General features: G+C 32.7%; 1 protein-coding gene across 1 annotated transcript; it reads right to left on the reverse strand.

Annotated features, from left to right (window-relative positions):
• Window positions 1-7373: 7373 nt before the first annotated feature.
• LOC131048068 (probable inositol oxygenase) lies at window positions 7374-10130 on the reverse strand. The gene is made up of 12 exons (XM_057981918.1): window positions 9983-10130; window positions 9814-9887; window positions 9441-9564; window positions 9282-9363; window positions 8917-9121; window positions 8749-8808; window positions 8502-8554; window positions 8294-8416; window positions 8140-8209; window positions 7943-8021; window positions 7753-7834; window positions 7374-7660 (listed from the first exon to the last, which is right to left on the reverse strand). The coding sequence occupies exons 2-12, from the start codon at window positions 9830-9832 to the stop codon at window positions 7634-7636; spliced, it is 924 nt and encodes a 307-aa protein (XP_057837901.1). The 5' UTR covers window positions 9833-9887; window positions 9983-10130; the 3' UTR covers window positions 7374-7633.
• Between the last annotated feature and the right edge of the window lie 4140 nt (window positions 10131-14270).

The following is a 14270-nucleotide window of genomic DNA, read 5'->3' on the forward strand; positions in this document are numbered from 1 at the left end:
GAACTATGATGCATACCATATACACACATTGAGGGTATTATAAAGAAAATTAAATTAGATAGATGATGAAGGCTAAGTTTGGATGGTCCATATGATATATATTTTTGTATCTCAATTATTGTTGATGTCGGTGATTCATTATCTATGTTGGTTCTTAGCTCTTTGGACTAGGTGATTGGTGTTTCATGTAGGTTGGTTCCTGTAAATTAGATCAAGGCTTGTGTCTCCATCTTAAGTTAAATTTTTTATGGATTGGTGTATACAAAATCATTGAAAGTTTATCATTATTTTATGAGGATGGATTTGAGTAGGATATCTAATTATCTTTTCTCATTGGGGTTTTTTTTATCAAGGTTTCTACGTAAATTAGGTGTTCTCATGCTTTGATGTGTGAATGTTCTTGTCACTTCATAATTTTTTTGATGATATTGTGAGATTTAGTAATGGTTTAAAAGTTTCCTTGGTTTTGAAGTTAAAATTGAAATATATTGATTAACCACCCCTCTTAGTATATATGTGTGCATAACAAAGTGTTGACATGGAGACCTTAGATTCCATTAGCTCACTCACTCAGGCCCTTATACAACACACTAGGCCTCTAATACAAGGTGATGTGGTAGATTCTTCCAAGTGTTTAGTTTCATCTCATGTATGCTAGTCATGTGGGTCTTTATATGTTTATGATATAGAGGTTAGTTAGGATGAACATGGCTAGGATATATTTGTAGTGGATTGGATGGTCATGGTAGAATTTTTGTTGAGTGAAACATTTAGTATTAAGAGCTAGGTAAATTTCAACAAGTTCAAATTTAATTTATCAAATTTTATTATGAAATGTAAGATTAACTAACTACTAGAATGGTTATAATAAAATTTTAGGATGTATCTGGTGTAGAGGATGTTGATTCTTTAGGTAAATCTCGATAAAATGTTTCGTTCATTGATGATGTCTCAAGTTATACACATGGGTTTATTTTATGCATTCTAAATGTGAACTTTTTACTAAGTTTAAGGAATTTATGGCCTAAGTTGAGAAGCAATCAAAGTATAAGGCAAAATTGTTAAGAATTGACAATGGGGCAGATATTGTTACAAAGAATTTGATGGGTTCCTTAAGTGTGCAGGTTTTGTTTGGAAGAATACTACTTCTTATACTCCCCAACAAAATGGTGTGGAAAAAGAACGAACCAAACCTTGATGGAAAGAGATAGGAGCATTTTTAGTGGTGCTAATATTGATAGATTATATTCGGTGTAAGTTGTCAATATTTCTTGCTATTTGATAAATATACCTCATTGTTCATCTCTTGTTGACAAAACTCCTTATGAAGTGTGGACAGGTAGATATATTTTGGTTTCACTCTTAAGGGTATTTAGTTGTGAGTCTTTTATTCATGTTACTTAAGAGAAGCAATCTAAAAAAGATCCAAAAGATCATAAATACATCTTCATGGGATGCAATGAGAATGTAAAAGGTTATAAGCTTTGGAATTACTTAACATGTAAAATGATCAATTTTATAGATATTTTATTTTTATGGAGCTTAGAGCTCACTTATGTGAAGAAAAACCAAAGGAGAAAGATAAGACAAAGATAGTGTACTTTGAAACAAAGATTAAGAAGAAAGAGGATGCACATTGGGAAGAATAGTTAGATGGAGCTAAGGATGGATAAGAAGAAGAGAGTTCAGAGAGTTTAAATGATGTGCAAGATGAACACACAAACCTAAAGATGGATAGGTAGGGCCCACTACTCCTACCTTAAGTATTTCCACAAGGCAACAAAATCTAGTTGATAGATATAGCACATGTAATTTACATTGTGTATTATCTTTATTGAGTATTGATGATGGACCTAGATCTCCTAGGGAGGTTTTCTCTTTAGAGGAAAGTGAATCTTGGATGTAGGCCATGCAGGAGGAGGAGGATGGCCTTAGATAGTTATGACACCTAGGATCTTATCAATTTTCCAAAGGAAGGAATCCCATTGGATGCAAGTGTGTATTTAAAAAGAAATTTGGAGCAAACGATCTGTTCGAGCAATACAAGGTCAAACTAGTGGCCAAAGGAAACTCCCAAAGCATGGAGTTCAACTTGATGAAATTATCTCTCTTGTTGCTGAATTGAATTATATTATATTTTTATTATCTATTGATACTTCTTATGATTTTGTGATAGATAAAATGGATATTAAAACTAATTCCTTGCATGGGGATCTTGAGGAGGAAATTTATGTGATAGCCTGATGGATTTGTGTAAAAGGAAAAGAATAAGTATTTTTCAGGTTAAGAGATCTTTGTATGGTTTGAAATAGTCACCTAGGATGTGGTACCATAATTTTGATGCTTTCTCATTGAATTTGAGTTTTATGAGAAGTGAGGAGGATCATTGTGTTTATATTAAGAAAATTGGTGATTAGATACTAAATATTGTCTTCTATGTTGATGACATGTTTGTCAGTAATAGAAAGGTGACGACTAGACAAATCAAGGCTTATATTTCAACACATTTGATAGGAAGGACTTGGGTGCTACAAAATATATTCTTTGGATAATTGATAGAGATTGGGGTTACAAAAAACTTTGGTTAAGACAAAGTATGTTTATATTATTTTATAAATATTTAATATGGATGATTGTAATCCAATTAGTATTCCATTTATGCTTGGTACTAAGTTGAGTTTAGACATGTGTCTAAGTTCTGATGATGATTTTGAGAATATGTCCAAGCTTCAAGTTATGCTAGTTCCATTGGCATTTTAATGTATGCAATGGTTTACACTAGACCAAATATAGCCTAAGCAATAGGAGTTCTTATCAAGTTGACAACTAATCCTACTAGAGAGAATTGGAATTTTGTTAAGAGGTTGTTTAGATATTTGTGAGGAACTTTTGATTACTATTTGGTTTATCATGATACTGATGATGTGATTATGTCATTTGACATACAATATTTTTAAATTCCAATTGGGCTAGTGACTTGGATTGGACATGTATTTACTTTGTTTGGAGGAGTGGTGAGTTTAATGAGAAAGAGGCATCCTACAATTACTTTTTTCACCACTAAATTAGAGTATGAGTTCTACACATGCCTATAAGGAGGTAGTATGGCTACAAAGACTTGGTAATAGCATTTTTTTTATTGCAAGACTATGGTGATTGTATGTGACAGTTAAAGTGTTGTTTATTTGGCACCAAGAATCCTATGTATCATGCTCATACTAATAATGTTGATGTTTAGTATCACTATATGTGATAAATGGTTGAGAATGGTTACTTCTTGATAGATAATGTTGACACTTTGGATAATTTTACAGATTCTCTTATGAAGCCAGTAACTACAAAAAAGTTCTTGTGGTGCATGAAGGCCATGGGACTTGGTCACTGTACTTGATTTTATTTTTTGTATCTCTTGGGTGTAATTTAAATGTGGTGTAGTCATACGAGGGAGGGTCCTCAAAGAGAACAGTTCGGATCGTGCAACAAGAGTTAACACAAAAGAAGAAACACAATGTGATGAAGGTAATGCATAAAATACTGAATGATATCATGAAAATCAATTACAATCTACGGACAACATGCAGACTCACAAGATTCGACACACATGCTTGATTACATAGTTTCTCATTACAATATCTGGGCTCAAGCTAGAATGTGAGCCAACTTCAAACCTCCTAACCTCTCTTGCTACATGATCCAAACTATTCTCTTTGAGGACCCTCCCTATTGTTACTATAACAAAATCTATAATGTCAAGAGGGAGAATATTAGGATAAGGTGTGACATTAACCTTCTAGGCCCATGTCATTCATGTGTCTCCATATTCTTTGGATTGTACCCTATAGGAGATGAGAAGAAAAATATTAAGTATATGTATTATATGCCAAAATGTAATTGTATTTTCAAGAGGTGAACATGTGTTAGTTACGGGGATAAGAAAAAATGGATAAGATCCCCTCAAAGGCATCAAATTTTGGGGATTTGAATAGTCATGCTTAGGGCGCTCAAGAATGGAAGATGAAAGGTCACCTATTAATAGATTTGAAGAGTCATCGATAAATTATAAAGCATCTGAAAAGATAAATATTTGAGTGGCCATGGGTTAGGCACCCATGTTGGAGCCATGTGAAGGAACATAATATTTTTTTATGTCTCTTGATTGTCCATCATCCTAGACTTGGGTTTTTGCAAGTGGTTTTCTCCCTCTTTTTTTGGATTACCACTATGGTTTTCCCTCTTTCAATTTGTTATAAAGTGGAGCCATGGAGTAATGGTTTTGTATTGGATTATTTGCATGTAATATGTTGCTTCTAATGTGGGAGTGGTGAAGTGTATTCTTGTACATGTCTCACTATAGATTAATAATATACTTTCCCTCATTCTATTTTGTAATTTTTTCTTGAAAGGATTTCTCTGTACAAATTTTCTCTCTATGGTTTATTGATTTGAATTTGGTAATCTAATATTTTATATTTGCAATCACATAAAGAATTTAATATTGCAAGCCTTCTTTAGCTTATTTTTAACATCAAGAGAATTCAAAATCTATTAAGCACAAGTACAACATTTTCAAAAGGATTTTAAAGATATATTTTTACAAGTAGGGATGAGTAAAATAATTTTGCACTTGCATATATTTCTTGCCACTTTCATGACACTTTATTCTTTAATATTGGTGCAGTCACGATGGGAGAGTCCTAAAAGAGAACAGTCCGGATTGTGTAGAAATAGTTACACAATAGAAACAACTCAATGTGATGTGGAGGCAATGGATAAACATGCTATAAATATTTGATGAAAATTAGTTACAAACTGCCGACAACATGTGGGATCACAAGAGTCATCTCACAAGCCTGAGTACAAAAGATGTGTGTTATGCAACATTTGGGCTCAAGAAAGAATGTGAGCCAACTCCAAACCTCCTAACCTTAAGATTATTCTTCTATGTCCTGATGAATTCTTCTGCATGCTCAATTACATTGATTTATATGATCAAGAATGATTCGTGTCGGCCCAAGATGAAACAAATGCTTATGAACAAGATGAAACATATAAAACAACAAGGTCAACCTCCACCAAATAGATCTCTCTGGAAAATCCATATAATGAAGTGCAGACCCAAGGGAAGGTCAGCCACACGAATGTTGGAAACAACAAACTAAAGCTCTACAAGCTATGAAAATGATCCGCAAGATCTGCCAAATAGGAAATAGGTCCAAGTGGTTTCAATGTTCTAAGCCACAAAACTATCCCAAATTCTGAAAGCGATAACTAGCTGGAAAAAGATCCAAACGTCCGTCGGACTTAGGATAAGGTAGATGAACAAGTCCAAAATCAAAATCTAGCTCCACAAGATCTGGTGAGAAAATTCAAAGGAACACAGAAAGAAATGCTAAAACTACAAAATAGGAAATAAACTGAAAAATAAAATGTTTTTGGTTGATGCAAGATTGCCATGAACCAGGGATCCTCCCGCATCAAACATCCGGGGTTGTTGAAAAAGTGATTCCCTCACTTTACTGGGGTCAGAGGAAAGCCAAGATGGTCTACCTCTACCTGAGAAATCCATGAATCTTCAACTGGTCTGTCTTTCCACTTCACAAGATACTCTCGGCATTGGTTACTTCAGGTACTATGTCCAATCCTATTGTCCAAAATGTCTTCAATTTGATTTAGTATCCTTTGGGGTATCATCTTCTCCAAGTCTTCTACACTGTCCTCACTAAATTTTGTCTCATGATATTGATGTAGATCTACAATGCTGAATATAGGTGAAATACCCAAACTATCCGGAAACTCTGCTTCATATGCATTTTCGGAACTGAATTTCTTCAAGATCTTACAGGGTGCAAACTTCCTCACCTGCAACTTATTATAGGTTCCAACTGGGAATCTCTCTTTTCTCAGATATACCATCACCTCATCGCCAACTTCAAATTCCTTATGTCTCCTCTTCTCATTTGCTTTCTCCATATACTTGATGTTCATGTCTTTCAAATGTTGTTTAACCTGGGTATGCATTGTCTTCATATGCTCTACAAATTCTTCTACTTTTGCACTCCTTTTATCTTTATTATTGATATCTTGCAACTCTGATATGCCTCTAGGGTGTGATCCAGTAACAATCTCAAAAGGTGTTCTTTTGGTACTCTTGTTTACTTAATTATTGTAGGCAAACTCTGCTTGTACAAGAATCAAGTCCCAACTTCCGGTTTTGACTCCAACTAAGCATCTCAACAAATTTCCCAAATTTCTATTCACTAGCTCTGTCTGTCCATCAATTTGTGGGTGAAAAGTAGAACTGAACTTCAAATATGTTTTCATCTTCTTCCAAAGTGTTCTCCAAAAATAGCCAACAAACTTAGCATCTCTATCAAAAACTACCCAACTAGACTAATCTATTATACATCCCAATTTAAATAAATACTTTTATTTGTCCTACATCAACCATTTTAAATCTAATTTAATTTAATTTTGATTTTATATATTTAATCTAGATTAATGTACAAATGGGAACTTAACACTTTCTTTTTACACTACATTATCTTTCTCATACTTGTTTGCTTCTACTTTAAAAAGGCACCCAAACCATTCCCAACTAGACTATCCAATAAATAAATAGTCAACAGATAATTTGGAATGCATACACTAAACCAGGGCAAATATAATCACAACCACTATTTAATCACAAAGATGTTATGTGGTGATACATTTTACCTTCATTTTTTTTTAATCTAATCTTAAATATTTATAAATTATAAAAATATCATAAATTGGTAATAATGTAAAATAAATAGACAAGATATTCATGAAATAAATTGCTAAAAAAACATTTCCTATGTGATTATGAACCATGAAGAAAGAGAAAAGAGAGGAATCTCACAAAGACTCCTTTGATTCAAGATCATTCAAAAGCTATTTTTTTGCATTTAAGCACAAATACACCATGCGCCAGTACAATAATGTTACACTGGCATAGTTTGCTTGACATGTATGTGACACATTGCTCTTTAAAAATGGGCTTAATTACAAACAAGACATGTTCAAGCAGGTATGAAAGACAAAGCAACGTGATCAAAATATCAACATAGTAGAGGATAGACTAGTTTAATTGATCAACCTAATTCAACGTGATGCAACTAAATCCAAGACTAGTTTAATTGATCAGCCTAATTCATGCCACATTCATGGCATTAGAAAACTGAGATTAGACTAAATAAAATAGTTCAATCAATAACAAAACTCAATCCATAAATACTAAAGATTTACAAAATAGAAAATTAAATCACATCAACTAAAACAAATTGAATAGAGAAATCTAATCCAATTTACAGCAATAGACTTTTACAACTCTTTAAGTATGAATCTCATTCTAATTATAAATTCCCTCTCATACGCATCCCAATTTCAATAAATAGTTTATCTGTCATACATCTTGGCTTCTACTTTCAAAAGACACCAAACCATTCCTTACTAGATCATCCAATAAATAATCAGCAAAAGGATTCTAACATCAACTCATACTTCACTCTTACTGTAGAAAATAAACTGTGCCTGATCAACGATCCTTACAAATGACCTGCCATGGCAGCAAACCTTTCAACTAAAACCTAATCTTAAACTTGGGTTTTCTCATTCACCATCTCAATTTAGCAGGAAAGTACTGCAAAAAAGAAGTCACAAATTCATGTCACTAACAATGCATACAATCTGTCTGCATTACATAGAGGGAGTTGTCATGAATGCTTAGAGTACCTTCTTGATGAGGGACTGATAGTAGGGTTTCACAGCTTCCACATCAACTCTTACTTTACTCTTACTGTATAAATCGTATTTGCTGTAGACATAGACAATCATAAAATTATAGACCATACATAACAATATCTCCACGTTTAGATTACATTCTTTAAAAAAGACATGAAAAGAAGAACTTTTTTCTCCTTACTTGAATATTTTAAGCCACTCCAGCATTTCGTAATCCTCCTCCTCCATGAAATGGGTGTAAGCACCAGCACGATGCAGAGCTGAAATAAGTAAAACAAATCATACAGTGTGACGTTATACAAAATATATCATCAAACTATATTTAAAACAATATATCTGCCAGTAGCTCAGGAATATCCAAATAGATGAATTGCTTACCGTAGAAAGAGTGAAATCTGATGATAAAGAGTGCAACAGGGGGTAACGTTGTATTGTTCATTTCTGCAACCTGTTTTCCCAGATCATGCTGTTAAACAATGGCAGATGAATTAACATAAGACAAATTTTGCTAATATAGAGAATTGAGACATACCATGTGCATGTATTCATCGTGGCCCCATGACATAATAACCTTTTCAAGTCCACATTTCTCAGAATAAACTCCATACTTTGTGTTGTATTTGGTGTTGTAGTAGTCTGGGTTACCTTTAAAATACTGTTCACCAAGAAGAGATTTGAGTTTCTGAATTGAAAGGAAAATCTTCTGAAAAGTTTAGTAATAACCAATAATAGAAATTAACCTGGTGATGAACTATGGATTCATCGAAAGCACATCCAACAGGGAAAGAGTCACCTAAAATTTCAGATTTGTTAGCAATCAATGCAGTCCAAGGCATCAAGCAGTTACAATAATAATAACAATCTTTTAAGAGAATCACAGTGCTCTATCACTGAGTTACTGGTCTTTATAGATCAGTCCATCTTTGATTCGAATGTAACTTATTTCCGGTAATTACAGTTGGGTTTTTTTTCAGTTGTGCAGCTCACCTACAACAGCCCATTGAGGTTCAGCTCCAAAATTAGGATGAAGTAGCACCTTGCCCAAATCTGTAGGCACCATATTTTTCTTTCATGTATTTGCAAAATAATGGAAGGATAACAAGTAAGAATATATTATGAATTGGCTTGGCATCTAAGCAGGATCAAATTTTATACCATGAATGAGTCCAGTCAAATGAAGCCAATCTTCATTGGGATAATCTTTGCGAATGGCTTCTGCTGTTTGGAGGAGATGCTCAATTTGGGGCTCGTCAAGGTCAGGATCAGACTCATCTACAAACTCATTCAGCAGCTCACAGCATTCCCAAATGCTCACCACAGCTCTCTCGAGCTTACCATATTCTTCACGCTTGCGTAAAACCTGCAAAAGTGAAACAAATAACAAAACGTTATACAACAAACAAACTAACCATCCAACAATATTGCCATCATAACCGTTTCAATAAAGAGGACAGGTGCAATGCAGATCAGAGTAAGACCAGAAAGACCATCCAATTTTGTCAGGAAATTTAACAACTTACAAAATCATAAGTCTGGTTAATGTGTTGAGTCCTGTAAAACTCTTCCACAATTGCCCGTCTTTCGCTATCCTTTTGATAATCTCTGTTGAAGAAAACAATTGGAATGCGATATAACAATACAAAGACAGTTAAACCAATGAAACAGAAAAGCATATTCACCTGAAAGCATGGCCAAATGCATTGCTTTCCGGTGTCACAAAGCCGCCATCGAAAATCAGTTCCATTGGAATTTCCTCATCAGGATTCTCATCAATAAGGGTTTTACCATCTCCAAGAAGGGGCTCTGTAATGTCAAATAAAGGTTTTACAAACTCAAGAACAGGCAAAATAGGCTTACATTTCAAACGATTACAGGAAATTTGATCTCTCTTGAGAAATTTATAATTAATCAGATTGGTTGAATTTTTTTTTTCTCGATTGAATCATATTTCGTGATTCATTACATGATTTTCTAAAGTTGATCTGAAGACAATCTAACCCACAACAAATAGTAATGTAAAAATCCGATATCATTAAGGAAAATTCGTTTTACCTGGAATAGTGATCGTCATTTGTAATTCCTGCAATTTCAACCTCTGCCTATAATAACAGCCTTACCAAGTGCACCTGCAACCCAACATGCCTTAAATCCTATGTCACTTCATCTAAAAAAGAAAAACTAGTTTGAATCAGTTGAGCTATCTGTAAATCAGACAACTTACAAACAGAAAATGAGAATCCTAACAGCACAGGCTCCCCAGTAAAGAGAGAATTGTGATCGAAAAAAGTTGGAGTTTGATTTATGAAAAAACAGAGGTGTGATATATACTGGTCCGATCGCGTTGGGTGAGTAGACACCACTTCAGCTCAGAATAGTCGTTTGCCACCTGATTTAAAACATCACCATTTTCAACATTTAAGCACACAGAAATATAAAAGAAGAATATGGAACGTTAGGAAGATAAGGACGCCACGCCATCACATTAAATGGAGCGTGTTCATCAATCTCGGAAGTTCAACCCAAACATGGGGATGACAGAATTAATCAATTCACTTCTATTTCAATTGTTTCGTTATATGGGTATTGTTTTTATGCTAATTTTTACATTCTATTGTACGACTTTTGGGGTGTCATCTATATCCAATTTTTTTTAAAAGAATGTATTTATTCATTCTAGAAATAGTTAAAATTTTAAGTCTCTTACTTATTCGGGTTATTATTTTAAGGGTCAGTATCTTTATTCATGCTAAAAATAGGTCCTTCTAGAAAGATATCTCTCAGCCTATTAAACAATAAAAAATTCAAAATAGAAATATATAATATTATATTATTAATGTTTGTTGCAATAATATGTAATATTATTATTGCAATTATTATTATTATTATTTTTATTTCGTGTAATAATATTATAATATACTATTATTATTAATTTATATTGTTTTGATTATAATGAGCGTTATGAGGGTTAGTATTATACTTAGGATTAGGGTTAACCTTAGTCATTGTAATTAGGGTTAGAGTTAAAGATTATAATTATTAATTATAAATAAAATTAGGGTTAGGATTAGGGTTAGAACTATAATTAGGATTAGGGTTAGGGTTTGGGTTAGGATTATACTTATAATTAGCTTAGGGTTAAAGATTATAATTAGTGATTATAATTAAAATTAGGTTTAGGGTTAGAATTAGGATTAAGGTTAGGGTTATAATTATAATTAGGGTTAAGGTTAGGGTTATAATTATAATTAGAGTTAAGGTTAGGGTTATAATTATAATTATAATTACATAGTTTAGACCAAGATTTGGGAGATCCACAAAATACTCTATTCTTAAATGGTTCTACTTAAAATTTCATCCTTTTGCTTGATGATGTTTACAATATTCCCTTTGATGATGACACCTTAGAGAAATTTGAACATGATATTTAAAATGGTTAAAACATGCTCTATTTGTATATTTTTGAAAGGTTCCAACAAATTTTTGATCAAGGGACCAACAAAAATAGTTTAAATTGGTATTAAAGAATCTAACATTAAATTTTAAAAGATAAAAAAGTAAAGTTCAAGTAGAACTAAATATTCACTCAAGGATACTTAAACATCGCAAAAATGATATTAAGGGGGTGAAATTAATATGAATAGTGGTGATTTTAGGTGAACTAGAGTTATGGGTTTTTACATATGAAAGAATAAATGGGAAGGGTATATTACACATGGAAAGATATAAGAAAACATTAAATGTTTGTTGAAGGAGATAACTAACACCTAAGAAATGTGAATAATCATTACTTAAGAGCTAACCAATACTTGGAAAAGGTGGAAATAAGTGGTCTAATGGGAAACACAAAGGGATAAACCAAAACTAAGTTAAATAAGGGCTAAAAAGGATAAAAATACATGTTATAAGGGAGAACAAAAATAGATTGGAACATAGAAAAATAATTGTAGAGTACATGATTTCTATTATTATAATAAAATGTTTATTTTAATAACTCACACTTTTTTAGTATAAATTTGAAATCTTGACTAGTAATAAATCTAGATTATTCAAAATAGATTTTATTATTATGTAGTCATTTCCTTCTTTATGTAATGGCCTTTTTTATCACCTTACACACCATGTTAGGTAATGTAGTACAAATTTCATGTGTCTTGCTAAATCAATTAAATATGTAGTAATCACACAATAAACTCTTCCAAAAAACTTAGTTGTATCATAGCTAACAAAATTATATTCTTTGTGTTTATTTATACTTTCTATAGACAACAATACATTATATGCTCTATTTTTATTTAAACTTTCCATAGGTAGCTATGCATTTTGTTGTCATTACACCATTCTTACGTTGCATTAATTTCTCACTAATCATCTTCAAATTTCTTCTATTTCTTACTACACAAATGAAGTCCAAAATTATCCTCCTAATTCCCATACATTACTATTCACTCTTTTTTTTTCCTAGTATGGGTCTCTTCATATATTTCTTTGTTCTCTATTATTATGCTATTCAAGTGCATTGTTTTCACCTTTCCCTCTTATGTTTTGCACATTTTCTTTTATTTCACATTCTTTCTCTCTTCATTTTCTTCTTACACACTAGAAACTTTTCTTTTCTTCAATTGTGTTTAAATTCTCTAGCACCTATTCATCTGTTATGTGCCCCCTTTCATTCTTACAGTCCTTGATTCTTAGTTTTTATTCATTGTCTCTTACATTAGACATTTTAATATTTTGTCTTCTTTTTCCACACCAAGCTAATTTTTCTATCCTCACTAGCTTATAATATTCTTTATGTTTCTAACCTAATAGTAAATGTATTAAAAGCAAAGAGGAGTTGAAGATATTTAAAATTTACTAAATAAATTTGCAAACCAAAATTGTACAAATTTATTTATTCTCATATCTTGGATGCTCACGCATCAATCATGTTAGGTAGGAAAATGTTTCATGCAGCTCATTAACATTTTGGCAATGTTGGAACTAGAATTTCATACTTCATCAAATCTGAAGCACTGACACATTAAGCTTCATCAACTACACGTTTCTTCAAACAAATCATCTCGTAAAAAAATCTTCTCTAACAAAATTGATGCATCCACTCTTGTGCATTCGATAATTCTAATTGCATCTCGTACTGTCCACTAGTTTCCACTTTGTAATATTTATGCAAATCAACAACATTAAATGTCGGTAAAATTTGAATACCCTAGTGAAAGATCAATCAGAGATGCATTTGATGAAAACTTTCACAGAATCTTATATGAGCCTATTTTTTTCCACTTCAGTTTATTATATGTTCTTTGTGGGAGCCTCTCCTTCCGTTTGTCATTATCAAATCACCAATTTGAAATTCCTATACTGTTCTATGTACATCAACATGTTCATTATAATTAATGACACGCTTTTTCAAATTCTCCTTCACTTCTTTTGGCAAATCATGTATATATTTGACAAAATATTTGTCTACATCACTTTTCCTATTCAATATACAATATCCATCAACTCATAAACACCCCTGCGGTTATATTCTATCCATCAACTCATAAACACCCCTAGGGTTATACTGATACACAACTTGAAATAGACTCTTTCCCATGATTTGATTGATTGAATTCTTATATGCAAACTCTTCTTGAGATAATATCAAATCCCGTGGATTGATTTTTTCACCTACCAAACACCTCAATAAGTTACCCAAACTTCGATTCACAAATTGGGTTTGACTATTGGTTTGACTATTGGTTTGAGGATGGTATGATGAACTAAATCCCAATTGATTTTCCATGTTATTCTATAAAGTATGCAAAAAATGTTCAAGATTAAATTTTTGTGTCCTAATCTAGAAATTGATGCTCTTTGGCAAGCCATGTAACCAAACCATCTCTTTGAAAAAAAAGTACGTATATGGGAAGTCACTATACTTCTTAAATGGTATAAAATGAGCAATTTTAGAAAGTTTATCTACCACAATATAAAAACTAAATCATTACTCTTTGTGTTTGTGGTAGGCCCAAAATGAAATCCATACCAATGCATTCCCTTGGTCTCTCTAGTATTGGCAATAGCTAGTATAATCTCATGTTTTTATTTATTCTTTTAGCATGTTGGCATATTTGACAGCCTTCTATCATTCTTTTTATATCTATACTCATACTTGGCCAATAATAACTCTCATTTAGTTGTGCTAGTGTCTTGCCCATTGCAAAATGTCCACTCAAACCCCCAATATGCTTCTTAACTATAAAATTCTCTTTCATTGAGCCTTGAGCTATACACTGTTGGCATTATGTGAACTGGTATGAGGACATAATGACATTGTATGTTGTCATTGATGTCAGTATGCTGAAGAGGTGAGAACCGGTATAACACTGTGAACCGACATTTGTGCCAAAGTGAAGCGGTGTGCTTGTTCAAGGTGAACCGACATATGGTTATGGGAACCGGCACATGAAAGCGGTGTATGACTACCAGTTGGTAATCTCAACTTTAGGGTTTTCGGTTGAAGTGCT

Source organism: Cryptomeria japonica, chromosome 6, assembly GCF_030272615.1.
Source record: "Cryptomeria japonica chromosome 6, Sugi_1.0, whole genome shotgun sequence".
NCBI lineage: Eukaryota > Viridiplantae > Streptophyta > Pinopsida > Cupressales > Cupressaceae > Cryptomeria > Cryptomeria japonica.

Bases quoted from the DNA above. Each gene is read 5' to 3' on its own strand.
- LOC131048068 (XM_057981918.1), bottom strand. The intron at 8,417-8,501 runs GTTAATTTCTAT...CTTGGTGAACAG, and splicing joins AATCCATAGTTCATCACCAG to TATTTTAAAGGTAACCCAGA. The intron at 8,210-8,293 runs GTATGTCTCAAT...CTGGGAAAACAG, and splicing joins ACGATGAATACATGCACATG to GTTGCAGAAATGAACAATAC.